This window comes from Mauremys mutica, chromosome 22 (assembly GCF_020497125.1).
Source record: "Mauremys mutica isolate MM-2020 ecotype Southern chromosome 22, ASM2049712v1, whole genome shotgun sequence".
In the NCBI taxonomy this organism is placed as follows: Eukaryota; Metazoa; Chordata; order Testudines; family Geoemydidae; genus Mauremys; species Mauremys mutica.
The window spans coordinates 2,490,010-2,515,272 of record NC_059093.1 but is presented as its reverse complement, the minus strand read 5'-3'; the positions used below and the strand labels follow the sequence as shown (position 1 = coordinate 2,515,272).

The following is a 25,263-nucleotide window of genomic DNA, read 5'->3' as shown; positions in this document are numbered from 1 at the left end:
CTGCTTCTGGGTGACACCGCAGACAAGTTGGTGTTAGCCCTGCCTAGCCTGCTTGATGGCCCATTAAGGACCATCAGCTGCACAATTGACCCATTGAGAGAAGGCAGACATGCCTTGTGACTCAGCAAAGTATGCAGGGACTTGTCCATGTGACTGCAGACTCCATTTTGCTGTAATTTTCCACAGTAAGGACAAAGAGGTTCTTACACCTGGAAAAGCTTATATAAGGCTGATGCCTCATCTCCATCTGGTCTTCAATCCTGCTTCTTACCTCTGGAGGGACTTTGCTACAAGCTGAAGCTCTACACAAGGGACTGATGACCCATCCCAGTGGGGGATGTACTCCAGAGACTTGATTTGAATCTGCAGTTTATGCCATCGCTGCTACAAGCCTGAACTAAGAACTTTGCCATTACTGGATGTAATTGATTCCATTTAACCGATTCTAGCTCTCATCTCTACCTTTTTCCCTTTATGAATAAACCTTTAGATTTTAGATTCTAAAGGATTGGCAACAGCGTGATTTGTGGGTAAGATTTGATGTGTATATTGACCTGGGTCTGGGGCTTGGTCCTTTGGGATCGAGAGAACCTTTTTCTTTTATTGGGGTGTTGGTTTTCATAACCATTCATCCCCAGGACGAGTGCACTGGTGGTGATACTGGGAGACTGGAGTGTCTAAGGAAATTGCTTGTGTGACTTGTGGTTAGCCAGTGGGGTGAAACCGAAGTCCTTTTTGTCTGGCTGGTTTGGTTTGCCTTAGAGGCGGAAAAACCCCAGCCTAGGGCTGTGACTGCCCTGTTTAAGCAATTGGTCCTGAATTGGCACTCTCAGTTGGGTCCCGCCAGAACCGCATCGTCACAGCCCTAAAACCTACTCAGGGCCCCTCAGGAGCCCCCAGACCTCTGTTTGAGAACTGCTGTCTTACAGGGAACCAAGGAGCATCTGGTTATAAGAACTGTTTAAATAACACGAAAGTTGTAACACAAATTGCCATCAACTACAAAAGGAAGATCAGAACGGCCACACTGGGTCAGATCAAAGGTCCACCTAGCCCAGTATCCTGCCTTCTGACAGGGGCGAGTGCCAGCTGTCCCAGAGGGAATGAACAGAACCGGGCAATGATCAAGTGATGCATCCCCCGTTGTGGAGTCACAGCTTCTGCAAGTCAGCTAGTCTGTCTGCAGCACTGGCCATGAGGCATGATAACACGAAGCCTCCTTTAACACTGCCTGATTCCACTGTTGTGTTAAACTCTCTGAATTAGGTACTGGTGAGAGGGGACTGATAACTGTGTGTGGTGATAATCAGCTGGACTGGGTATGGAGAGCATCCAAAGGCGTAGGTGATGGCTGCACGGGAGCCATCACCCTGACTGCTTTGTTGGCTGGCACAGACCTTCCCACCCCCGTCAGCGTCTGGCTCCATGCAGTGAGAAGCACCCAGCACGTCCTTGGGCGCGACAGGGGCAGTAGAAAAGCAGTGACTGCTCTAGCCCAACACAGCCTTTCTCTGATTTACTTTATTGCCTTTGTTTTTCTCTCTGGTTTTCTGGATGGACTTTACCTCACCCTTGTGAGGTGGCAAAATTATATTTACTTAGGCTGCCTAATTGCCCAAGGTCCTGGAGCAGAGATGTAGTTTTACAGTTCAGACGCAGAGCTCACAAACTTCCTTAGGCAGTGCTTGCTACCATTACAGTTTCTGCACAGTTCCTGGGAGCCCAGCTCTTAGTGGCAGCAACATTTAGTATTTGTAGCTTTGGTGCTGTATGACGTGTCCCCCCCCAAACCCCGGGTGTTCCCTGATAAGTGAGAGTGCAAAAGAAAGGGCACCCTAAAATATCCAGGAGCCTTGGCCAGCAAGGTTGGGAACGTAAGATTATAGGATAGATATTTGTGAAGTACGTGTGGATTCGTGGATGTTTGCTCATTATTTACCCAGCTCTACGAAGTGGGTGAAAAATGAACAAATAGTCATTGAATAATTCATTGCAAAGTAAATATTATGTGAAGAGCAATAATATCGCTCTATCTTGGGGATCATCCTGCTGCCCCTCGTAGTGTCTGAGCCCCTTCCACTGAAATCAATAGCAGCTGCCTAGCCTTTAGTGGACTCCATGAAGTCCCTGGCACCTCTCCCTTTGCCGAGTACAGGGAGGATCTTTGGTTGGTTGATTGGGGTTTGTAGCGTGGGTATTGGGTTCGTGGGGGAGTCAGTGTTGTGAATGTCGTTCTTGCAATGGTGGAGAAGCTTTAAGGATGAGGGAGGCCTTGTAGCATTGCCCAGCAATGGTCAGGCTCTGGATCTGTCCAGTCCCCTTTAGATTTAGACAGTTTTTCCTAATATCTCACCTATCTCTCTTGTGTGTCTCCTATGTGGATTGTAAGGCCTGGGCTACACTCAAAACTTAGGCTGACTTAGCTCCATCATGCTGACCCAAAGCCTGGTGCACATGGAGCCATTGCTCAGGAAGATGGAGCTCCTACAAGGAGTAAAAACCCTTCTTGTCACTGTAACTATGTCTTCATTGCAGGGTGACTGTGGTGCCATAGCTATGTCGTTATAGTGCCTGCAGTGCAGACATGCCTGACTTTACAGTAGTTCTTGTCAGGGGGCCTAGAGCTTGTGCCTAGGTGGGGTGTGTGCATTTAAATCAGAAGAAATAAAATAAATACAGTGAGAATTTCCCTAATGTTCTGTTTCCATGCTGGCAATTGCTGCGGGTGCTGGGGCGATGTTGTGTCAAGATCACAAATGGGAAGGGAGAGTCTGTCCCCCAGACAGTCTGCTTCAGTGAGGTCCGTGTGACGAAAATGTTTCAGAAGCCTAGATCTGAAGTGTCCATGCTGGACAAAGCCCTGGGCTGGGGACCCTTGGAAACTGACTAGGCTAGTTCCAGGCTCCAAAAGACCAAGGGTATAACTAGTGAAAAGGCCATGAGATTTTAAACATTCGTCCCTTGTGTTCTCCAGCTCTTCTCTATTTTACTTCCAAGCAACTGCACTTTATCGATTGCTGCCTTCTCTCTAGGTGAGGGGGCGAAGGCTGCACTGTCAGAACTGGCAGATATAATGGTTGGATCTCCATTCTGCTTGCTGACCCCCTTTCGTTAGCATGGAGGGCAGGTGGGGATCTGGGGTTAGGAATGCTCTATTTAAAAAAAATCAGAACAAAGCACTGCTGTTCTTTAGCAATATCTGGTGCTTTGTCCCAAGCCCTCCCTGTTTTAACTCTTACCAATGTATCACAGGAGTATACAATGATTAGCTGTGCTCGAGCTGTAAAGGCATGGTAAGCAGTGAGGGGGAGTGCTCTCGGAGGCCAGAGTGTTCTTTGGTGTTTCTCCTGCGCCGGGAGCTCTCTGCAGCACAAGCTCTGGTCCCAGTTCAGTTCCAGCCATTGTTTTCCAATGTCGCTTCCATTAAATTGAAATATACAAAGTGAAACAGAAATTAACAGTAGCCCTTTAAGGCAAGACCTTCCAAGGATGGTACAAACATTCATTAGCCCTGACAAGCCCACTGGGAGCAGGTCTAGCACCTATGGTGGGGAGGGAGTGAACCAAAGCCAGAGCCCCATTTCCTAGTACCAAACTCCAAACAGAGATGAAAACCCCACACGATGCTGGAATGGTCCAACTCCCACAAAGGGATCCTGAAAGGGGCTGAGAACCCCCCAATCCCAACGCAGAGAACCTGCCAGGCCTAGGCCCTTGTTCCTCTAAGCCTGTACTGGAAACACACCAGTTTATGAGAGTGGGTGTGGATTATGATTTACATGAGCAACAGGAAGTTTATGGAAGCAGCTCTCTGCCACGTGTCAGACTGTTCTGCAAACACACTGATTGAGGGCACGGCCGAGTTGCTGTTAGAATCTGTATTCACGTAGATGTCTAATATTCCATGCTCCAGAGAGGTGATGTGCTGTGAGGTTGGAGACCCGCAGCGTTACCACACTAAGCACTCCTGCCTCTCTCCCTCGAATAGCAGACTTGCCAGGAGGTTCACTGTGGAGAATGCAGCAAACAGAGGAGGTTTTGTTGCCTATCCCAACGTAAACCATAATAATTAGACCCTCCATTACTCCCTGCATCTGCTCAGACCAACTGCCACAGCCAACAGCCATGGAACCTTTCCATCCCTTCCCTTATTAAAGGGACACTGCCAGCAACGGATGTTCCTGCTGTTTGAAGTAGTGTGATGGGGGTCTGGGGGTGAGTCAGTGGGGAGGCAGGAGAGGTACCCTGTAGCTGAGCGAGGAAAGGAAAGAGGTGACGCCCTACAGGGGCTGTGGATGGAGGCGTCTAACGCCTACATCCTGGTAACAATAAAGACTTGTCAGAGTTGGCTGCAGTGTGTTCCTTGTGCAGCCTCTGGATCAGTGCATGGTTCCAGCTGGTCTGGGTGGTGTCCCCAGTGGCTCATTTCCCAAACCACCATAGGCCCAGATTGCTGCACAGCAGAATGAGAGGAGTTCTGCAGTGGCTCCCTCGGACTCTATTGATTCAAACCAAACCAAACCAATTGGGGTGTGAATTTTTCACTGTTGAACGGCATCCAACTCACAGCCTCTTCAGAGTCCTCTGTTTATCCCCAGTGCACGGACAGAGGGCTGCCGTGGTGTGAGCTTACCCCACCGATGTGCAGGCCTCTTCTGGAGGGACCATCTCCAGCGGTAAGAACCCCCTGGCCTGTTCATCTTGTCTCAAAGATCCCTGAACACCGGGAAGGACAGGAACTGCAGGAGCCATTTGCAGCTGGTCCTAGCCAGTGTAACAGGCTGAGCCAAGACCAGAACCCAATCCTCTGGGAAGGTGGGAAGCAGGATCTGGGCTTGACAGCCGCAAGGAAGCAGCAATGCCCCCCAGAGGAGGCTGGCTAAGGGCACAAGAAGGCAATGCAAACATGCAAAGGGCCTTTTTCACTGTATCGTAGAGTTGTAGAAACGTCGGGTTGGAAGGGACCTCGATAGGTCGTCCAGTCCAGTCCTCTGCACCGAGGCAGGACTCTGTATTATCTCGACCATCCCTGACAGGTGCTTGTCTAATGTGTTCTTAAAAACCTCTAGTGCCAGGGATTCCACAACCCGCCTTGGGAGCCTGTTCCATAGCTTAACTAGCCTTAGATTTGGATTTTTTTTCCCCTAATATCTCACCTATATCTCTCTTGCTGCAGATTGAGCCCGTTACTCCTTGTCCTGCCTTCAGCCGGCATGGAGACGAGGGCTCTAGAACAGCCCGTAATGTACTGGAAGACCCTACAGTCTTTCATCTTGTCACCAAGCAACTCCTGGTGCTGAGTTTGGGGCCGTCTGTGTCAGTTCCCCTTTAAGGATTTTCTGCAGCCTGTCCCTTTAAGAGTGTGTCAGTTCCCTGCCTGACGTCACCTGCTGCTTCAGTGTTTACAGCCTGGGCTTGTTGCATTCAGGAGGGACACAAAGTCTCCAGCTGCCCGCAGCCCCTCACCTTTGAGGTGCAGTGGCCAGGCAGAGGCCTGTCTGCAGTGGGCTGGCGGAGAGGACCCAGCCCTGGACAGAGAGGGCAGGAGAGAAGCTGCCAGCCTTGCTGCTCACTGGCTCCCATTCAGGGAGTGTGTGGGGCAGCTCCCACTGCTGCAGTGGGGCTGGCGGCGCCATGGGGCAGAGCGGCACGGAGGCCCTGTAGACTCTTCTCCTGGCTGTGAGCAGCCTGCGGGCTCCCCTGGCAGAGCTGTTGATTCACAGGTGCTCCCGCCCGCACCCTTTGGCCAGGTGCGGCGTGGAAGAGGAGCGGGGCAATGTTACCTGGGATTGCCCAACCTAGGGTCTAAAGGGTGCTGACCCGGTGATGCTGGAAGCTCCTGCTGCTGCCGCCTTAGCCCAGCCCCGGGAGACGCGCTGCCTGCCTGTGGGATCAAGTCATGTTGGCCCTGGAACTGCCCCTCGTCCTGCTGCTGCTGCTGGCTCTGCCGGGGGCTGGTGCTTTCCCCGAGGCCCTGGCTGCCAAGAACATCTCCCAGAAGGAGGCCGAGTTTGACAAAAACTACACGGACTTTGTGAACAGCGAGCTACTGAACATCTACACCTTCAACCACACCGTGATGAGGAACAGGGTGAGTGAGTGAGTGTCCCCCGAGTCAGGCCCAGCGCCAGCCACGGGGACACGGTCCCTCTGCCAGAGCCCTCGGCCTGTGAACTGCTCTGCCCGCCGTTCGGCCATGCCCAGAACAACTGATGAGGTGCTGGGGGGATAATCCTTGCCTAGCCCACAACGGGGGCCCTGCCTCGTGCTCTGCTGCAGGGTGCTACGAAGTGTCTCTCTGAACAGTCCCTCGGCCTGACTCCATTGCCCTGCCCCCGCGCCAAGCACGTGCAGGATGCTCTATTTGGATCAGGTTCTGTTTTGCACGGCCTGCGGCGTGCACTGTGGGCAGGGCAGTGGAGAATCCAGCCCCCTGGGCCCTAGACTGCAGGTGGAAAATCCCAAATTTCTCCCCCTGGTTGTGCTGTTAGTTCTCTGTTCCCACGGGGCTTGGGCCAGCGAAGCAAGGCTGCTGGCTTCCTGGCCCACTTTCACTTCCTTCTTCCCTGTGCGCGCACCATGCTGCTACCCTCCCCGGCTGACATGTCGAGTTTAAACAACTAGGGAGTGTCCCCATCGCTTCCAGCTGAGATCACAGTTGCTTTGGCCAGTGTCTGCTGTTGGCCTTTCGTCTATCTAGTGGCTTCGATGTGTTTGGCGTGTGTGTTCGTTTCGCCCCGGTAGGGTGTGCGTGTCTTGTGGGCATCTCTGTGTTCTTCTGTGCAAGTCACAAATCAGCATTTTTAAAAAGGAAGTTGCTTCGGCTGACTCTTTACTTTTTCTTTCCACAAACTCGGCTGCGCTGTTTGTTCAGAAGGGTGGGAGGCGACTGCCAGGTCTGTTAAGCCAGGTTCCAGATTGAAGATTCACCTTTACCTCCATCCCTGAGCATTGAGTGAGGCCGCGACTGGGAAGGCTGCTCTGGCTTGGCCTGGCCTGGTAATTGGAAGGGCACTGCCAGCTCACAGCTGATAAGTCCCTGTTTGTGATGCAAAAGGAAGGGCTGCAAAGGCTGTTTTCCCATTCCAGGGCCACATAGCCCAGGAAATACGTGCTCGGCGTCCCCAGCTGCAGAGTGGGCATTTTGCTCTGACTGGGAAGCTTTGCACCCAAATGTCTCGGAGTTCGGCGTGGCTGGATCTGGGGGTTCGGTTCAGGGCTGTCAGGGACTAGACTGGCTCTGCAGGAGAGACATCCTGTGGGAGAGTAATCCCTTCCCAGGGTGCATGGAGTGAGCTGCTCCCCTGCCAATACCCCCGACACACACACGCCTCTGCTTTGGCATCTCCTGTTCTCTGAGCTGCTCATCCCCCCACCCTGCCCCGCCCGTTCCCTCCCTCACAGCCCAAGCCTCTGTCCTAACTGAGTCCTAGCTCTGTGCTCCTGCCTCTGGAACAGCCCTCCCCACAGTCACCCCCTTCCCAAACCCCCGCGTGGCCTGTGAGGTCCTTGAGCACCAGCATCCAAGCGCTGGCCCATCCCGTCCCAGCACGTGCAGCGGCTTGACCTTTCCTCTCTGCTGGGGGGAGTACGTGCAGGAGCTGTTCGCAAACATGGGCCAAGCTGAACTTCCCATTGGGTCACCAGTGCCATTCCCCACTGCACGCGGTGTCCGGCTGTAAAAGGCAGGATGGTTCCCTGCCCCAGGCTGGTCACGCTGCTCCCGCATCTCGAGAGTCACAGGGAACAAAGGGCCGAGTGTGCGCCCGCGCTGTCCTTGCGGGAGGGCTCTGTGCTCAGTGCACCAATGGCTGCTGCTTCCCCTGCGGGGGAGCTGAAAGAAATTCAGCAGTCTGGGGCTCAGTCCAGAGTCTCCCCGCTGAGCCCCTCGGGGAGGGCTCGTGTCTCTTTGGCCAAGGCCAGCATTTCCCTTCTCTCCTCCCCAGACGGAGGGCGTCCGGGTGACGGTGAACGTGCTGTCTGAGCAGAAGGAGACGCCAGTTCTCTTCGTGGTGAGGCAGAAGGAGGCGGTGGTGTCGTTTCAGGTGCCGCTGATCCTCAGGGGCCTGTAAGTACCACCCTTGTCAGAGACGACCTCTGAGGTGGGGCTAAAGACCCATGTCCCCCTGAGTTCTGGGGTCCCCCTGCCTGTGAAGGCGTGGGCACCTAGGCCAGCTCTCTGACCATGACATGAAAATGGCCTTAAAACCCAAATGTGTGGACTCGTGTGCCCCAGAACGTCCTGCTCTGCCAGCTGGCTGGGTGCAGAGTGGCTCTGGGACAACTGCCAGTTCAGCCTCTGAGCCTTCTCCACAGTGACCTGGTCCAGCTACCGAGCGCCGTCGAGGGGGGAGAGCAGCACCCTTAGCTCGGCCTGTGCACCGGGCAGGAGGGTCTGTGTCCCCAAGCTCTTTGGGAAGGGAGATGCTGCATTGCCGACCCCCCATGGCACCCTCAGTGCCGCTAGGAGCGCCTGCCTAGCTCGGGTGGGGACAGCGACCCAGCCAGCCGAGGGAGCGAACCCCAGGAAGGCCACAGGCGGAGGGTCCTGGAGCTGTGCCTGACGATGCCGTAGGCTGTGGGTGCTCCCCATGCTGGGGGCGGGGGGACTGGCCCCGTGCCGCATGCTGCCGCTGCCAGGCTCCCTCTCTCATCCGGCCCGGGGGTCTCTGCCTTGGCCAGGTTCCAGAGGAAGTACCTGTACCAGAATGTGAGCCGCACGCTGTGCCAGCCCCCGACCAAGAGCGAGTCGGAGACGCAGTTCTTCTACGTGGATGTGTCGACGCTGTCTGCGAGGAACGCCTCCTACCAGCTGCGGGTCACCCGCGTGGAGAACTTCGTGCTGAGGTGAGGGATAGAGATAGGACCCCCCCATCTCTGCCCTACACCTTGGGCCTCCTTCCCCCCGCCCCCCAGCTCCCTCCCAGGAGCCTGCTGTGCAGGACGGTGGGGGAGCTCCCGTTCCCTGAGACCCACGCAGACCAGCCAGGTCCCGGGCTGGGGCAGGCATCGCCGTGCCGGGCTCCCCCTCAGGCGTTCAGGGAGGGCTGGGGATCCATCGAACGGCTGCTCACGGCCCTGCGGGCTGGGGATTTGCAGCTCCAGCCCGTAGCTGGCTCCAGCCGGGTGGGGTTTTCTTTGCCCCGGTGGGCAGGGGCAATGGGGGGTCCCTGTTTGCTCGCTCTTTATGAACCATGGTGCTGTTCTAACGCTCTCTCCGCACAGGACGAGCGAGCGGTTCAGCTTTAATGCCACAGCAGCCCAGCCGCAGGTAATGCCCCTCTCTGCTTGGGGGCTGCTATGGGGGGGGGGAGCGTTAAAGCAGCTTGACCTGAGTCCCCGTAATGTAAAGGGACCTTTCTGGTTGCCAGAGGGAGGGGCCCTCTCTGATCTTACACTTCCTGATAGTGGGGGGCAAGCTAGGACTCCTGGGTTCTATTCCTGACCCCCCTCCCTCCGGTGCAATGGGACAATGGCCCTGCTCTGCCTCCCAGCGCAGGGGTTCTGGGTTGGGATCCTCAGGGCAGGGGCAGGCAGCCGTCTATGGGAATAACATGGCTGGTGCCACTTCGGGGGTGGGGGGGCCATGGGAAGGGATGGGGCATAGGGCACTGCATGGGGAGGGCAGGGCCGTGTCACCATGGCGATAACGTGCCCTGTTCCCTCTTCGCCCCCCACCCCCCGGTAGTATTTTAAGTATGTGTTCCCGGAGGGTGTGGACTCGGTGATTGTGAAGGTGACCTCGCGCATGGCCTTCCCCTGCTCCGTCATCTCCGTCCAGGACATCCTGGTAAGTGGGGCCTGGGGCTGGGTTCCTCTTCCTGGTGCGCCCCTCGCCCAGCGCCCCCCAGGGTGAGCTCTGGGCAGGTCCAGGCTCCGTGCGCCTGAGTCTTTGCTCCCCCCTCTCCTCCCCGCAGTGCCCCGTCTATGACCTGGACAACAACGTGGCCTTCATTGGGATGTACCAGACCATGACCAAGAAGGCAGCCATCACGGTGCAGGTAGGGAGCGCCGCCAGCCCAGCCCAGCCCAGCCAAACAGCGGCGGGTGCCGGGCCTCGCTGTTCTCTCCGGCGTGGCCCAGTGACAGTCAGTGCTGGCCGGAGATGTTCTTGCCGGCATGCGCTGAGCCAGGCGACACGCAGCCCCATTCCTCACGGCCAGACGGCGCTAGCCGGATAGCTCCGTCCAGGCAAGTCCTCCACGCGAATAGCGCCCTGCGTGTAAGAGCGCAGGCGAGCGGCTTCCTCCGCAGCCAGCTCCGGCATCTCTCTGGGTCGCTTGCAAGGTGCCCGTCTCGCCAGACGCTCGTTTGGGGGAGCCTGGGCATCCAGGCCTCTCCGCTCCACTGGGGCCGGGTGGGGAGAGCCGCCACTCCCCACTCCCACTGACTCTCCTTTCGTTCCCGGCGGCCGTGCTAGAAGAAGGATTTCCCCAGCAACAGCTTCTACGTCGTGGTGGTGGTGAAAACGGAAGACGAGGCCTGTGGAGGGCCCCTGCCTTACTACCCCCTCAGCAAAGGTACGGGGTGGGGTGGGGCAGTCTGGGGAGGCACAGGGCTTAGCCACTCACCTCTCCCTCTCCTCCACCTCCCTACAGCCTTCTCCCCTCTGACACCCACCCCAAGGCACCGGCAATGGGATCTGGACCATGCAAGGGGCCCTGGGGACCGTAATGCCCAGGAGGAAGCTGGTTCCCAGCCTGACCCTGGTGTGGTGACCCCTCTCCCTGCCTCAGTTGCTGCCACTTCTCAGCAACAAGGCGCTGTGGGTGGAAAGGGTCCAACAGCCCAGCTGGGCGTACCCCGCTCTGGGCCGGGCGACACGCTGGACGAGACCCAGGGCGGGGGCGTTCCAGAGGTCTGGGCTCCTCTGTCTGCTTTGAGCAATTTTCCTGGAGACAGGAGGCAGCTGATCTAGGCTGGGCTAATCTCCAGCCTTCTGTTCCTTCCAGATGAACCAGTAGATCAAGGCAGTCGGCAGAAGGCGCTGGACGTGATGGTGTCACCTGCTATTACCTGTGAGCTGCTCCCATGGGCAGGATTGGCAGGTTACTCTGCGGCAGCTACGTCTGCAGCTGGGGGCGTTTCCTGCTGAATGCTGGTCACAAAGCCTGTGTTCGTGGGGCACTGACCCGGCAGGGCTGTCCCAGCGCCCCCGGGCAGCCCCGGCGTGGCTCCGGCACATGGGAGTGGCTGGCTGGCTCTCCGGGGCTGTCTCTCTCCTGGTGGGCATGGGGGAGTCGTGGGGCCGGGGGAGGCTGTGTGCCCAGCTGACTCCCATGCCCGCAAGGCTGTGCCGTCCAGCGAGCTGCTCTGTGGGTGGGGCACCGCGGGCTGCTGCTGTCCCGTAATCCCCCTTCCCGCTGCCTCTCTCCGCAGCGGAGGTCTACGTCGGCGCCATGCTCTTCTGCCTGGGGATCTTCCTCTCCTTCTACCTGCTGACGCTGCTCATCGCCTGCTGTGAGACCTGGAGGTGAGTCCCTGTGCCTCGCGTCCCGCGCTGCCCACCCCACGGGGCTCCGGGACCGGGCTGCCAGCTTGGCTCAGCTCACCCCCTCGTCCCTCCCCTCCCTCTCACTTACCCGCCACCGCTGGGCTCAGCTCTGCAAAACTAGAGTGGGTTTCAGCTCCCCCTCCCAGCCTGTGTAGCCACGGGGCCTGGTGCGGTGATGCGGAGCAGCTGGTGCAGGGTAGCTATCGTCCAGCAGGCTGGGAATTGAGAGCCGGGGCCTTGATGCCAGAAAAAGCAGCCAGGGATGAGACCTCCCCTCCCCTCCACCCCAGGATAGGCGGCCTGTTTCCCTATATACCAAGGGCTGGGCATCCCCACCATCTCCAGGGTCCGGCCCAGCGACGCCCCCCACCGACACTGGGAACGTCGGAACGTGGCGCGGCCGTGTCTCCAAAGGGCCATGGGGAAGGTCATCAGTACTGGAGGGACGCATGCAGCCTTCCTCGCCCCCCAGCCTCCATGTGCCTCTGCCATAGCTGCGGCAGGGCTGGGTGAACCCTTCATTCGGCTCCGGCACTCTGTGTGAGCAGATCCCAGGAGACGTGGTGTGGGGTTGCTACGTCTCGGCCAGGGACAGCGCCGGGGCTGGATTTCCCTGGGCAAACCCTGACGAGGTTGGGAGGTATCTGAGCTCTGCAGCCCTCGGCTGCCCGATGGGACCTGGGTCTGCGGCAGGAGGGAGCTGCCTCCCGGCCCTTCTGTTTCAGGTTTTCTCTTGCTTTTTTGCAGACAACAGAAGAAGAGAAAAAGACTCCTGGCTGCCATGGACACGCCCACCACAGACACAGGTATGGACCCCCCCAGGGCCCATGGGGGGGGGGGACTCTGGGAGCTGGCCCCGTCACGTAGAGCCCGGGGGGCAGTGGAGATGCATATTTGCTGGTTAATGTGCTGGAGGCGGGGGGCTTCAGAGCCAGGTCCTTTCTCTATGCACAGATCTCCCTGCGTTGTGGGGAGATGGGTGGACGGGTCCTTAGTGTGCCGGGTCTAAGCTCCGCATCATCTGTGATCTGCTGCTGTCAGTGACTGTCTGTCCGTCTGTCTGTCCGTCTCTCTCTCTCTCTCTCTCTGCCTGCGCATCACTCCTGGGGAACTTCCCCTCCCAGCGTCTTTACTGGGTAAGCGTCAGCCTCCGTTATTTCACAGATCCCTTTGGTGCCCTGACGTGCTGGCCCTAAGCTGCCCTCCAGCTGGAGGTGGGCAGGGCAGGGTCTTGCTCCGTAGGACGCACGAGCTGCTAAAGCGAGGGATGCAGGGTGCAGTGCAAACGCCTCTCACCCAGCTCCACTGATGTCCCACAATCCTGGCGTGTCGTCCCCTCCCTCACCCAGCTACCCTCAGGGTCTGTCCTGAGCAGATACCATCTAGAGCCCAAAGAGCTACGCTCACCCCACTGAGACCCTGCCCCGGCCCTCGAGCACACGTGCCCCCTGTGCTGCTGGGGGTGACGTGTGTGAAGGCTGCTGCCTGCCTGACCCAGGCTCCTGCGGTGTCTTGCAGGGCATCCGCGCATCACCCCGGACTCCCTCCTGGGTCACCCTCCCTACCACGGCTACGGCTACGGCTCTTTGGGTAAGCACCAGCAGGAGCACTGCACCCTCGCGCTCGCATGGGGCTCCGGGGCCGGTTGGAGATGGGAGTGGGCCCTGGGGGTGGGGGCAGGTTGCTAGTCCCTTGGCAATGGCTGGACCCTATTCCTGACTCTGCGACCGGCGTCTCGTTCGTCTCCTCTCCCCCAGGCGGTGACTTGGGACAAGCCAGGGTCTCCAGATACAATAGCGTCTTATTCCCCCCCCCCACCTCCACCCCCCCTCCCCACACCCCTGCTGTGTGAGCTCCTGGAACCTTGCCCTCTGCTCTCCAGGAGCCCGTTCCTGGCGGGGCGTCTGACCGCTTCCACTCACCCCCTTGTTCTAACTCTCCTTCCAGAGAACAGTTCCACTCTGAGCACCGAGGGCATCACCGAGAGCATGGGCTCCACGGACATCTCCTCTGGGTACACAGGTGAGCCGCAAGAAACCAGCAATGACTGGCCAGCCAGACGGCCCCTGCGATCCAGAGCTGGGTCTTGCACTGCAGAGTCCACACCCGAGCAATCCCAGAGCCTGGGAGCCCATCCCTGCTGCAAACGCTCCATGCACCGAGACCCTGTCTGAGGCCCACTGCCTGGGCTCATCCCGTGTGACGCCAAGCCTGGGGGGCGGGGTGCATCTGCCCCCGCGTCCGGGGGCCTGAGTGTGAAAGGCTCTCCGGGGAGGGCTTGGTTCTGGGGAGCGGAGTTTGCCCCAGGAGCTGGGGCTCCCAGGCTCTCCTCCTCATGCAGAACTCTGCCCCAGCCTCGCCAACTCTGCTCCGCTTTGAAAGACCAATGTACTGGGCAGGCCTTGAACTGGGTTGTCCCTGTCTGGCTTGGGTAGCAGAGGAGGAGTGAAACTGCCTGGCTGGCTCCATGGGACCCTCCTCGGCGCCCTATCCACCCTCCCAGTAACTCTCCCTTTCCTTTCAAGGGCTGGACCGCTTCAAGCGACGCGTCCCCTCCAGCCAGATGAGGCACCTGTGCATTGCTATGGGTAGATGTGGATGTTAAGCAGAAAAGGCGCTAGGAGAACTCGAATCAATCCAATGTATTGCGGAGCCCTCGGCTCCACGTTACCTGGGGACAGACCCTTCATTCGACCAGCCCCTTCACTCCCATCTGTCGTCCCTTGATCCAGGGACAGCCGCTGAACAGTCCCTCCAGCCACGAGCCATCCCATAACGCTCCCATCTTCCAATGTGTGGGCGTCCTGGGAGCAGCCGTCTCCATGGGCCCCTCAACTCTGCCTGCTTCTCAGCCTCTGCTCAGGGGAGCCAGGAGTGGAGTGGCAGGGGTCAGGACTGAGGGGCACTGGCGGTGCTGCGTGTGGGGTGTCGGGGGGCCCAGGGCTGGGTAACAGGGGCTGCAGGTCAGGGCTGAGGGGCACTGGCGGTGCTGCGTGTGGGGTGTCGGGGGGTGGGGCCAGGCTGGGTAACGGGGGCTGCAGGTCAGGACTCGGGGGCTCAGGCGGGGCTGCGGGTGGGGTGTCGGGGGGGCAGGCTGGGGTAACGGGGGCTGCAGGTCAGGACTGAGGGGCACTGGCGGTGCTGCGTGTGGGGTGTCGGGGGTGGGGCCAGGCTGGGTAACGGGGGCTGCAGGTCAGGACTGAGGGGCACTGGCGGTGCTGCGTGTGGGGTGTCGGGGGGGGGGGCCAGGCTGGGTAACGGGGTCTGCAGGTCAGGACTGAGGGGCACTGGCGGTGCTGTGTGTGGGGTGTCGGGGGGCCCAGGGCTGGGGTAACGGAGGCGGCAGGTCAGGACTGAGGGGCACTGGCGGTGCTGCGTGTGGGGTGTCGGGGGGTGGGGCCAGGCTGGGGAACGGGGTCTGCAGGTCAGGACTGAGGGGCACTGGCGGTGCTGTGTGTGGGGCGTCGGGGGCCCAGGGCTGGGTAACGGGGGCTGCAGGTCAGGACTGAGGGGCACTGGCGGTGCTGTGTGTGGGGCGTCGGGGGCCCAGGGCTGGGTAACGGGGGCTGCAGGTCAGGACTGAGGGGCACTGGCGGTGCTGTGTGTGGGGTGTCGGGGGGCCCAGGGCTGGGTAACGGGGGCTGCAGGTCAGGACTGAGGGGCACTGGCGGTGCTGTGTGTGGGGTGTCGGGGGGCCCAGGGCTGGGTAACGGGGGCTGCAGGTCAGGACTGAGGGGCACTGGCAGTGCTGTGTGTGGGGTGTCGGGGGGCCCAGGGCTGGGGTAACGGGGGCGGCAGGTCAGGACTGAGGGGCACTGGCGGTGCTGCGGGTGGTTGCAGGTCAGGACTGAGGGGCACTGGCGGTGCTGTGTGTGGGGTGTCGGGGGCCCAGGGCTGGGTAACGGGGGCTGCAGGTCAGGACTGAGGGGCACTGGCGGTGCTGTGTGGGGCGTCGGGGGGGGGCCTAGGGCTGGGGTAACGGGGGCTGCAGGTCAGGACTGAGGGGCACTGGCGGTGCTGTGTGTGGGGTGTCGGGGGGCCCAGGGCTGGGGTAACGGAGGCGGCAGGTCAGGACTGAGGGGCACTGGCGGTGCTGTGTGAGAGACAGTGCCCCCCCCCCCACCTTTCCCAACATGCCCAGGCTCCTAGCTGGACTGTAAGGTTTGCGGAGGAGGGTGTGGGAGGGGAGACCCAGGGCCAGCACAGAGGGTCACTTGGGAGGCCTGGCTTGTCCTGCTGTCTCCTCAGAGGCAGGGGTGGAAAGTCCAGGGGAAGCTCGGTCGTCGTCCTCTCCTGGTCCCTCGTGCGGGGCGGGGCGGGATGGGGTGCAGAAGCTCAGCAGAGAGGGTAGATTCTCTCCACCAGTTGTGGTGCAGGAGGGGAGGCGGCGAGGTGCCCTGACCAGACGGAGGCAAATCAGCCCCGTTTCAGCTGATTGAGAGCGCGGGGCGTGGCTGCCGATCCCTACGGCCCCGTATAACCCGTCTGAGCCGAGAACGCCCCCCTGGCCCTGGCTCTGTGGGCCCCGTTCAGTGGCCTGGAAAGGGAGGGACGATCTCTGGACTGTTCACTGGCTGACCCTCGCCCCCCCAAACATCTGCCTGGGTCTGAGATGGTAATGTGAAGCCCTGGAGGACCCCTGCCCAGGCTTGCCGTGGCTGGGGGCTGCACTTTCTGAGGGGCACCGGGGTTCTGGGTGGATTTAGAGAGAGCAGCCCTATTGCAGTGGGGCAGAGGCAGCGTCCCCTGCAGAATGTCCCAGCTCATGCTGTGTGAGCAGCACCTTGCCAACGCCTGCCAATGCCATGATGGCCAGGCCTGGAGCCCCCGGCTACACATCAAAAGAAAGAGCCGCCTTCCCAGAGTGGCCACAGCTCCCTGGCCTCATGCAGGGCTTGGCTTCCCTGTCCTCTGTCGGCTCCTCAGTGGGTGAGCTTCCCTGGCCTGTGTCACGCCGGGGGGCAGACGGGAGGGTCACAATGGCCCTTCGGCCCCCGAGGCTGGCAGCCTTTGGCTAGCGGCCAGGCACTCAGCTGCTAGCAGAGTGAGCCAGGGAGCGGCAGACACGCAGCAGCCTTATGTGCTTGTCAGGACAGAGTAACAACCGAACAGCCCCGGGAGGCAGTGTCTTGTGCCAGCGAGCTGTGCATGACTGCCTGCCCTCCCCAGACCCACACGCAGCATGGGGCTGCCCTGGTGCATTGGCCAGGACAAGGACTGTGTGCCGAGAGGTGCCTTAGGCAGGGGGCAGACTTGTCTTCCTCTGGTCTCTGCACATGGCACCCTACGTGGCACCGGGCAGCGTGGGACGAGAGCCAGCAGGTCTCTGTGCCAAAGGGGCCGTGCTCTGCAGGCGTGTGACATCTCCATGAGTTACTTAATGTTCCAGCAGGATCCGGCAGAGCTTCCTGGCCAGGCCTGACCCACACCCTGTGACTAAGGCCGCTCAGCAGCGGGTGTCGGCCCTGCATGCCGCCCCGAAACCAGCTCGGTGGCCTTGCCGTGGCTGGGAGAGACGGCTAGTTAGCAGCCCTGGAGGAGACGGGCGGCTGCAGTTCTCAGCAGGCTGAGCTGGACTAGTTCAGCGCCCCTGAGTTCCTAGCGAAGGCCCAGTCAGAGACTGGTCAGAGCCGCCTCCTGCTCGCTGAGGGTGACGCTCACCCCCCAGCACGAGTCCTGCTCCAGGTTCTCCGGGCACTGATGCCCTGGTGAGCCCCGCTGTGGGGTGCGGGCCCTGTGTGCCAGGGTAATCCGCTGTGTGAGCCATGTGGACCTGCCTGCCTGGCTCTGTTCTGCAGGGAGCTGCCGTAGTCCCCTCAGTCCCTTTCGAATGGTGCGTTTGGGGCCCCGTCTCCCTCGCGAGGCCCGGCAGACACAGCCTGTCCCCCTCAGAAAGAGCAGCGGGGCATCAGCATGACAAACCAATCGCATAAGTCCCTGTCTCATCAATACCCAGATCAGCCCAATCAGAACGGAATGGCCCTGGGGGTGTAATTACCCCGACGGGCGTAGGAAGCTCAGTGCACGGGGATCTCTGTCCCAGGGCCCGGCGGCTTGAACCCCAGCGCTGAAGAGCTGGGAACATCTGCTGGATGCCATGGAGCCTCCTGCAGCAGATTGGGGGCGGGGGGTCTCTCTTGTGGGGACTGTGCTGCCCCTTCGATCCCTTTGCACTGAGCTATGGACGATGAATGGGGGGATGATCTCAGGGGGTGATTGAATGGCTCTGATTGACTCCGTGATACGAATGATTGGGGCCCGCGTCTGATCCCTTCACCAGGGCTGTGGGGAGGGGGTGGGCCAGGCCTTGCCCCGGGTGTGTGGGCCTCAGCCCGGACTGACGCTGGTGCTCCCCTGTGCCCTTGCAGAGCGCTCCCTGGAGAACGTGGCCAGCCGGCCCCGCCTGGACTCCCTCAGCTCGGTGGAGGAGGACGATTACGACACGCTGGCGGACATAGACTCCGACAAGAACGTCATCCGGACCAAGGTCTGTGTCGCCTGCCCAGCCCGGGCATCGCTCTGATTGGGGGTTGGGGGGAGCGTGATCTGCAGGCCCCTGTATCCCCTGCCCAGCCCGGGCATCGCTCTGATGGGTGGGGGGAGCGTGATCTGCAGGCCCCTGTGTCGCCTGCCCAGCCCAGTGTGACAATGCGGTTCTGGCAGGACCCAACTGAGAGTGGCCAATTCAGGACTAATTGCTCAAACAGGGCAGTTACAGCCCTAGGCTGGGGTTTCTCCACCTCTAAGGCAAACCGAACCAGCCAGACAAAGAGGACCTTGGTCTCACCCCACTGGCTAACCACAAATCACACAAGCAATTTCCTTAGACACTCCAGTTTCCCAGTATCACCACCAGTGCCACTCGTCCTGGGGATGAATGGTTATGAAAACCAACACTCCAATAAAAGAAAAAGGTTCTCTCGATCCCAAAGAATCAAGCCCCAGCCCCAGGTCAATATACAAATCAGATCTTACCCACAAATCACGCTGTTGCCAATCCTTTAGAATCTAAAATCTAAAGGTTTGTTCACAAAGGGAAAAAGGTAGAGATGAGAGCTAGAATCGGTTAAATGGAATTGATTACATCCAGTAATGTAGTAACGGGAAACAGAGACGGTGCTGCAGAGAGGCGTCCTAGGAAAGTCCCGGACCTTTTCTTTTATTCCCTTTCTTACAGACAGGTTACTCATTACTACTTACTTGTTTATTTCCTACTAATTGGTTAAGGCTGGCTTTCCTCAATGGGCCATTGTCTTGTGTCTTCCGTGTAACTAAGACTTGCATAACAGAGTGTACCTACTGTACCGTACTATGAGGGGAACAATACCAAGGTTCAATGCAGGGACAGCGTGGTTTGCCAACACTTGTACCCACACAGTAATGGCAAAGTTCTTAGTTCAGGCTTGTAGCAGTGATGGAGTAAACTGCAGGTTCAAATCAAGTCTCTGGAACATCCCCTGCTGGGATGGGTCATCAGTCCTTTGTGCAGAGCTTCAGCTTGTAGCAAAGTCCCTCCAGAGGTAAGAAGCAGGACTGAAGACCAGATGGAGATGAGGCATCAGCCTTTTATTGGCTTTCTCCAGGTGTAAGAACCTCTTTGTTCTTACTGTGGAAAATTACAGCAAAATGGAGTCTGGAGTCACATGGGCAAGTCCCTGCATACTTTGCTGAGTCACAAGGCGTGTCTGCCTTCTCTCCATGGGTCAATTGTGTAGCTGATGGTCCTTAATGGGCCATCAAGCAGGCTAGGCAGAGCTAACACCAACTTGTCTGGGATGTTTCCCAGAAACACAGCACAGGTTTGAAATACAGACAGTATAGAGCCAATACTCATAACTTCAACTACAAAATGATACACAGACATACAGACAGCATAATCATAACCAGCAACCCATAACCTGGTCTTAGACACCTTAGATGACCCCCTTTACCTAAGATTTGGTGCCACTACAGGACCTTGGTTGCAAACCATGTTCTATATGGTCCCAGATTATATCAGTAACGTCACACCCGGGCATCACTCTGATGGGTGGGGGGAGCGTGATATGCAGGCCCCTGTGTCGCCTGCCCAGCCCGGGCATCGCTTTGATGGGGGGTCAGGGGGAGCGTGATATGCAGGCCCTTGCATCACCTGCCCGTCCTAGGTATCTCTTTGGCAGTGGGAACACACTGCACAGCCTGTGTGGCTACCCTGGCTCAGGCTTGAGCAATGTCCCGTGAGGAGATGCTGGAGCAGGGCATATGTGGGGCGGAGGGTGATGGAGCAGCGGGGAGGTCTGTATACCCAGGCACTGCCCCAGAACCATGTGCCAATGGGCTCGTTAACCCTGTGCTGGCCGGTCTGGTACGTGCCCATCACTCAGCGCCAGCCTCCGTCCAGTGCTGTGGCCGAGCCCGTATTCACCCCGGGAATGCTGCCGTCTCCCGGCTGCCAGCCAGCCAGTGCTCGGGGCAGGGGTAGCGCTGCAGCTGCAGGCGGAGCAGCCTGGGCTGGTTCCCGGGGTGTGCTCCACCCCAAGCACTAGTGCCCTCACCCCTGTATGCCGCATGCCCCGCCTGGCCTGTGACAGGATCCTGCCTCTGTTCCCAGCAATACCTCTACGTGGCAGACCTGGCCCGGAAGGACAAGCGCGTCCTGCGGAAGAAATACCAGATCTACTTCTGGTGAGCGGGGGCAGGCCTGGGGAGGGAGGGGAGGAGAGGGGCTGGAGGGTGGGGGGATGCGCTGCGGGTCTCTTCTGTCTGCCCCTGAGCTAAGGAGGTGGCTGGAGCCCTGCCCTGCTGCAGAGCAGTGGGTAGATCAGTGTCCCGGCCCTCCATGGCGTTGGCATCACACTCGCCATCCCGCCATGGGGGTGCTGCAGAGCACGTGTGCCGCTGGAGCAGTGGGGAGAGCCCCAGGGAGGAGGCAGAGCTGGAGTCCCCAGCCAGCGCCCGCCTGGCTCAGTGCCGTCCTCTCTTGCAGGAATATTGCCACCATCGCTGTGTTCTACGCCCTCCCTGTCGTACAGCTGGTCATCACCTACCAGACGGTAAGGACGGCCCCTGCCTGCGTCCCCCTCCTGCCCCAGTATCCCAGCTCTCTCCCCTGGGGGCTGCTGGCTGCCCTGCTTCACCTTCTTCTGAATTCGGGGAGTTCCCAGGGCCGGGCTCTGGGCTTCAAAGCAGCCGCGTGGCTAACATTGGAGATGGGCTGGGGGGGCAGTTCCCTCCTGCTCCAAAGAAACCAGCGGAGTCTCCTCCCAGGAGCTCCCGCAGCAAAGCAGCCCCTTCGCTCCCCTCTCAAGCGGGGCTCAGTCACCCACGCGTCGCAGGGCGAGGTGCATGCTGAGATCCAGCCCTGCCAGCCCGGCTGCAGCAAAGTGCTGCATTGTCTCCCTCTGCACTCAGAGCCTCTCACAGGGCCAGGCTTGGCCAAATGCCCTCTGTACATGCGCACCTCCCTGCCCTGGCTGTAGTCAGCCCCGGGGTGGAAGCTGGAAGAACACATGAACCCTGAGTCACCCCTCGCCGTCTGCCCCACCTGGGCCGTGAGACTGGGCCGGCATCGGGGTCCTGCACTCGCCCAGTGCTGCTGGGTCCTCTGCCTGCCCCCTCCTCGGTGAGTGCACGTTGCTACTGGGGACACCTCCCCGCGGGCCCCCCAGGCCTGGCTGTGAGCTGTGCCAGGCCCGTTCCAGCTGGTGTCCCCTGCCCTTCCTCTTCAGGGTCTCGCTTTGCTCCCCCGCTGCAGGTGGTGAACGTGACAGGGAATCAGGACATTTGCTACTATAACTTCCTGTGCGCCCACCCCCTGGGAAACCTCAGGTAAGAGCTGGCACGGGGCTCGCCGTGCCGCTCCCTGGCCTGCCCACATGCCCCTCCGCGGTCTGACGGCGGGGGAGGGGAGCTGGGCCCCCCACTAGCACCCGGGAGGGGAGAACAAAGAACCGGGCAGGGGAGCCCATGTGAACTGTGCTGTCCCCTGACCGTGGCACTCTGGCTGGGATGCGGGTGCTGCTGCCTGGGGCGGGGGGCAGTGCCCTGTCCAGTGGCACCAGTCTCTGGGGAATGGGCCACGCAGCCGGCCCTGTGACAGTGACCTGGGCTGATCTGCTTCCCACCAGTGCTTTCAACAACATCCTCAGCAATCTGGGCTACGTGCTGCTGGGCCTGCTCTTCCTGCTCATCATCCTGCAGAGAGAGATCAACTACAACCGGGCGCTGATGCGCAACGACCTGCAGGCCCTGGTGAGCACCGCCCCTTGCGCCCGCCCTGCCCCTCGGAGCCACCCCCAGTGGGGCAGGCGAGGTGGGGGATCTCCCTGTCCCTGCAGCCTGTGTAATTGCCGTACCCCGTGATGCTGGCTGGCATGGGCAGGACTGCGCCCTTGGGGTGGGGGCAGGCAGGGCCTGGGTGCTGCACGGGGAGAGTTCCTCTGGGGGGCGTCAAGGGGGGGCTGCCACCTGGTGCCCCTCTCTGAGCTGGCAGCCGGGCTCGCTCAGGCCAGGTGCCTTCTGTCTGAGGCGGGTGTGTCCATCCTCCCTCTCCCCCCACAGGAGTGTGGCATCCCCAAGCACTTTGGCCTGTTCTACGCCATGGGCACGGCGCTCATGATGGAGGGGCTGCTCAGCGCCTGCTACCACGTCTGCCCCAACTACACCAACTTCCAGTTCGGTGAGTGCCGAGGCCGGGCCTGCCCGGGGCTCCCTGACCCTGCAGTGGCACCCGCCCTCGAGAGCTGCCACCCTCTGCCCGGCTCCAGCACGGAGCTGGACTATGGGTGACTGCCAGGGGAAGTTATTGGGCCAAGCGTCCTGGGCTCTCCTCTCCACCCAGCGCAGCCCGTTTGCCCGCATCCCCCTGAGCTCACCCCCTTCCCAGCCTCAGACTCCCTCTCTCCCTCCCGGCCCTACCCAGCTGCCACGGTGCTGTGGTGCTGGCAGAGAATGGGCCCTGGCTCCGGTGGAGCTCTGGGAGGGTTTGTGCTTCAGCCTGCGGCATCAGACAGCCCCCCCCAGCCACCCTCCAGTGAGCTCAGGGAGCCGCTGTGCTCCGAGCAGACGGGTGTGCAGCACCGCTCCAGCCCCCCGGCTCGGCAGTCCAGCTCTGTGCTCTGGGCCGTGTCTCAGACATGGAGGTTCCTCCTGTCCTGCCTGTCTGAGATGTCCCTGCCTTACTCTCCCTCCCATGGCTGCCAGGACCCAGGCTCCTGCGGCCGTGCAATGCTGCGGGGCTGCCAGCCTGCCCCTCCCCGGCCCCTCGCTCAGTCTGGTCACTGTCCTTTTGCAGACACTTCCTTCATGTACATGATCGCGGGACTCTGCATGCTGAAGCTGTATCAGAAACGGCACCCGGACATCAACGCCAGCGCGTACAGCGCCTACGCCTGCCTGGCCATCGTCATCTTCTTCTCTGTCATCGGCGTGGTAAGAGCCAGCCCCGGAGCCGTGTCTGGGGGGGAGCTCACCGGTGCCCCTGTGCAGACGGGCGCGTTACTGGCTCTCTGCAGAGGGGCTAAGGACTCAGCTGTCTGAGAGCCTCTGGGTCCTTGGCCAGCAAACCCCGCACCCAGAGAAGGCAGCAGTTGCCCCAGTAAAACCCAGGCTGCCTTGCCCCAGGCCGGACTCGGGCATGAATCCTGGCTTTGTGGCTCTCTCAGCTCCCTGGTGCTGACGGTTCCTTCTGTAACCGCAGCTCTGACGCCTGCGTCGCGGGCCCCTGGCCCCTGGGGACCAGCCCAAGCCCCGTCTCCCACCCGCTCACCCCGTCTTCTCCCCACAGGTCTTTGGCAAAGGGAACATGATGTTCTGGATTTTCTTCTCCATCATCCACATCATCGCCACCCTGCTGCTGAGCACGCAGCTCTACTACATGGGCCGCTGGAAATTCGGTGAGGCCCCGCCCTGGGGCAGGGATGGGGGGCAGAGCCAGACTCCCTAGCGCCTGGGTCCTTGTCTCTGCGTCGCGGCCCGAGTGGTCCCATGGCGCTCGAACGCCTGCACCCAGGTGACTGCTCAGCCCTCCTCCCTGCTTAGTATACGCCACGTCCTGGGCTCGGCAGAGCACGTCTGGCTCCCTCCCGCCTTGGGCATTGTCAGAGCTCTCGGCTCAACTTGCACAGGAGACGCCTGCGCTTACGCGGGGGCCTGTGGGGCTGAGCGTGGCCGGCCCTGCTCAGATGAGCCCGCAGCGCCGGGGGCTTGTCTGAAAGCCAAGCCAGCTTGGTGGTGGGACTCACTGCAGGGGCATGAACGGGGCATTGTCCCGCCCACCCTTCCAGCTGTGCGATGGGCTGGGGAGCCCCTGGCTGCGGCTCAGCACCTCCCTGCTCTGTGCAGGCAGCCTCCGCTCACGTTGGCCTCCCTCCAGCCGGACTGCCGCTCTGGGAGCGCAGGGTTCAGGCCTCTGCCCTTCCGGCTGGAGCTGCCTGCAATCCGTGCCCTGCTGGGCTAGGATGGGCCTGGGAAGGGCCTGCTGCCCCCTCCCCTGGCCCTAGCACTGCCTCTCTCTCTGCAGACTCCGGGATACCGCGCAGAATCGTGCACGTGCTGTACACAGATTGCATCCGCCAGTGCAGTGGGCCCATGTACGTGGTGAGTGAGCGGCTCACTTCAGCCCAGAGGCTCCCAAGGCCCCTGACTCTCGGCACAAGCCCGTGAGTGGCTAACGCTGCACGAGGAGGACTAGCTGCAACGGCGTGTGCCTGGCCCAGTGCCCCGGGGCCGGCCCAGAGCTCTCTGTGCTGGACGGTGGATGTTCCAGCAAGGCCTCATGCCGCAGGCACAGGGGCTGTGTTCGGAACGCATCCAGCCAGCACGGGGGCAGGATGCTTGGATGCCTCCCAGTGCAACCCTGCAGTCCCTGGGCCCCTGCCCAGCCCCCTGTGACAGCGCATCCCCAGCGTACTCCGCTCTGCGATGGAGACAAATGGGGCTGAACCAAGAGCCTGCCCCAGGGGTGACCAGCCAGTGGCTGTGTTGCCCACCCCAGGAAGCGCTGTCCCCTCGCGGGGGGCTCAGGGGCCTGCTCCAGCCTGGGCTATCTGAGCGGGGGCAGCAGGGCACCATGCGTTCGGAAGCCGAGGTCCTAGATTCAATACCCACTGCGGACGACTCCCCCGAGGCCTCCCTCCCCCTCCTCACCCAGCGCAGCCCCTCTCAGCCCCCGTCCGCAGAGTTAGCCCCGACCCGCGGCCCCACTGCCCACCAGCGGGATCCAGGGAGGCTCTTTGCTTGGCCGTGGTGGAATGTGACGCTGGGCCCAGCTGAGGTGATCTGAGCTCTGCCACAGGACACAGAGCTCGCGGCTTCCCCGATTCCTCCCCGCCCCCTCCCTGTGACCAGCACCCTCCCAGCCAGAGAATGGCTGAGCCACTCTGCCCTGGGGCAGAGAGCGGGTCTGGGAGATGGCAGCTCCAGTGGCTCTGAGCCATGAAAACGGGGTCCCCCCGGAACCGCTGGCCCAGCATACGCCCCCTCCCCTGACCCTCCTCGTCTGTGTTTGCAGGATCGAATGGTGCTGCTGGTCATGGGCAACATCATCAACTGGTCGCTGTAAGTCTGGGTGTGGGTGTGGGTGGGAGAAGGCCCGGGCTGCTCAGAGGGAGAGTGCTCTGTACGAGGAAAGGGGGCATCAGGAGAGCTCCCCTCCCACCACTGCCAACGCACCTCGATCTAGCCCCTCCCTTGCTGCTGTGCCAGCCCCAGCCCCCGGCCCGGCCCTGCCGGGCTCAGTTGTTCCAGGCCCAGCCCTCTTCGGTGCTCCCATGCAGCCGGGCAGGGAGCTG

General features: G+C 60.6%; 1 protein-coding gene across 3 annotated transcripts in view; it reads left to right on the top strand.

Annotated features, from left to right (window-relative positions):
• Nucleotides 1-4,121: 4,121 nt before the first annotated feature.
• Nucleotides 4,122-25,263, top strand: part of SIDT2 (SID1 transmembrane family member 2) — a 31,839-nt gene continuing 10,697 nt past the window's right edge. The window contains exons 1-26 of one of the 3 annotated variants that reach the window (XM_044996886.1): nt 4,188-4,215; nt 4,599-4,676; nt 5,177-6,091; nt 7,947-8,068; nt 8,683-8,847; nt 9,226-9,271; nt 9,689-9,790; nt 9,918-10,001; nt 10,421-10,520; nt 10,953-11,018; nt 11,380-11,473; nt 12,242-12,300; nt 12,619-12,630; nt 13,013-13,084; nt 13,442-13,516; nt 14,020-14,082; nt 17,863-17,981; nt 20,085-20,158; nt 20,460-20,526; nt 21,228-21,301; nt 21,601-21,724; nt 22,034-22,151; nt 22,767-22,903; nt 23,259-23,367; nt 23,994-24,070; nt 24,984-25,030. In XM_044996886.1, coding sequence (XP_044852821.1) covers nt 5,900-6,091; nt 7,947-8,068; nt 8,683-8,847; nt 9,226-9,271; nt 9,689-9,790; nt 9,918-10,001; nt 10,421-10,520; nt 10,953-11,018; nt 11,380-11,473; nt 12,242-12,300; nt 12,619-12,630; nt 13,013-13,084; nt 13,442-13,516; nt 14,020-14,082; nt 17,863-17,981; nt 20,085-20,158; nt 20,460-20,526; nt 21,228-21,301; nt 21,601-21,724; nt 22,034-22,151; nt 22,767-22,903; nt 23,259-23,367; nt 23,994-24,070; nt 24,984-25,030 — 2,198 coding nt within the window. In that variant the 5' untranslated portion in view covers nt 4,188-4,215; nt 4,599-4,676; nt 5,177-5,899. Of the gene's footprint in view, nt 4,677-5,176; nt 6,092-7,946; nt 8,069-8,682; nt 8,848-9,225; nt 9,272-9,688; nt 9,791-9,917; nt 10,002-10,420; nt 10,521-10,952; nt 11,019-11,379; nt 11,474-12,241; nt 12,301-12,618; nt 12,631-13,012; nt 13,085-13,441; nt 13,517-14,019; nt 14,083-17,862; nt 17,982-20,084; nt 20,159-20,459; nt 20,527-21,227; nt 21,302-21,600; nt 21,725-22,033; nt 22,152-22,766; nt 22,904-23,258; nt 23,368-23,993; nt 24,071-24,983; nt 25,031-25,263 lie in introns of all 3 variants that reach the window. The other 2 variants (XM_044996887.1, XM_044996888.1) reach the window with 2 other exon arrangements.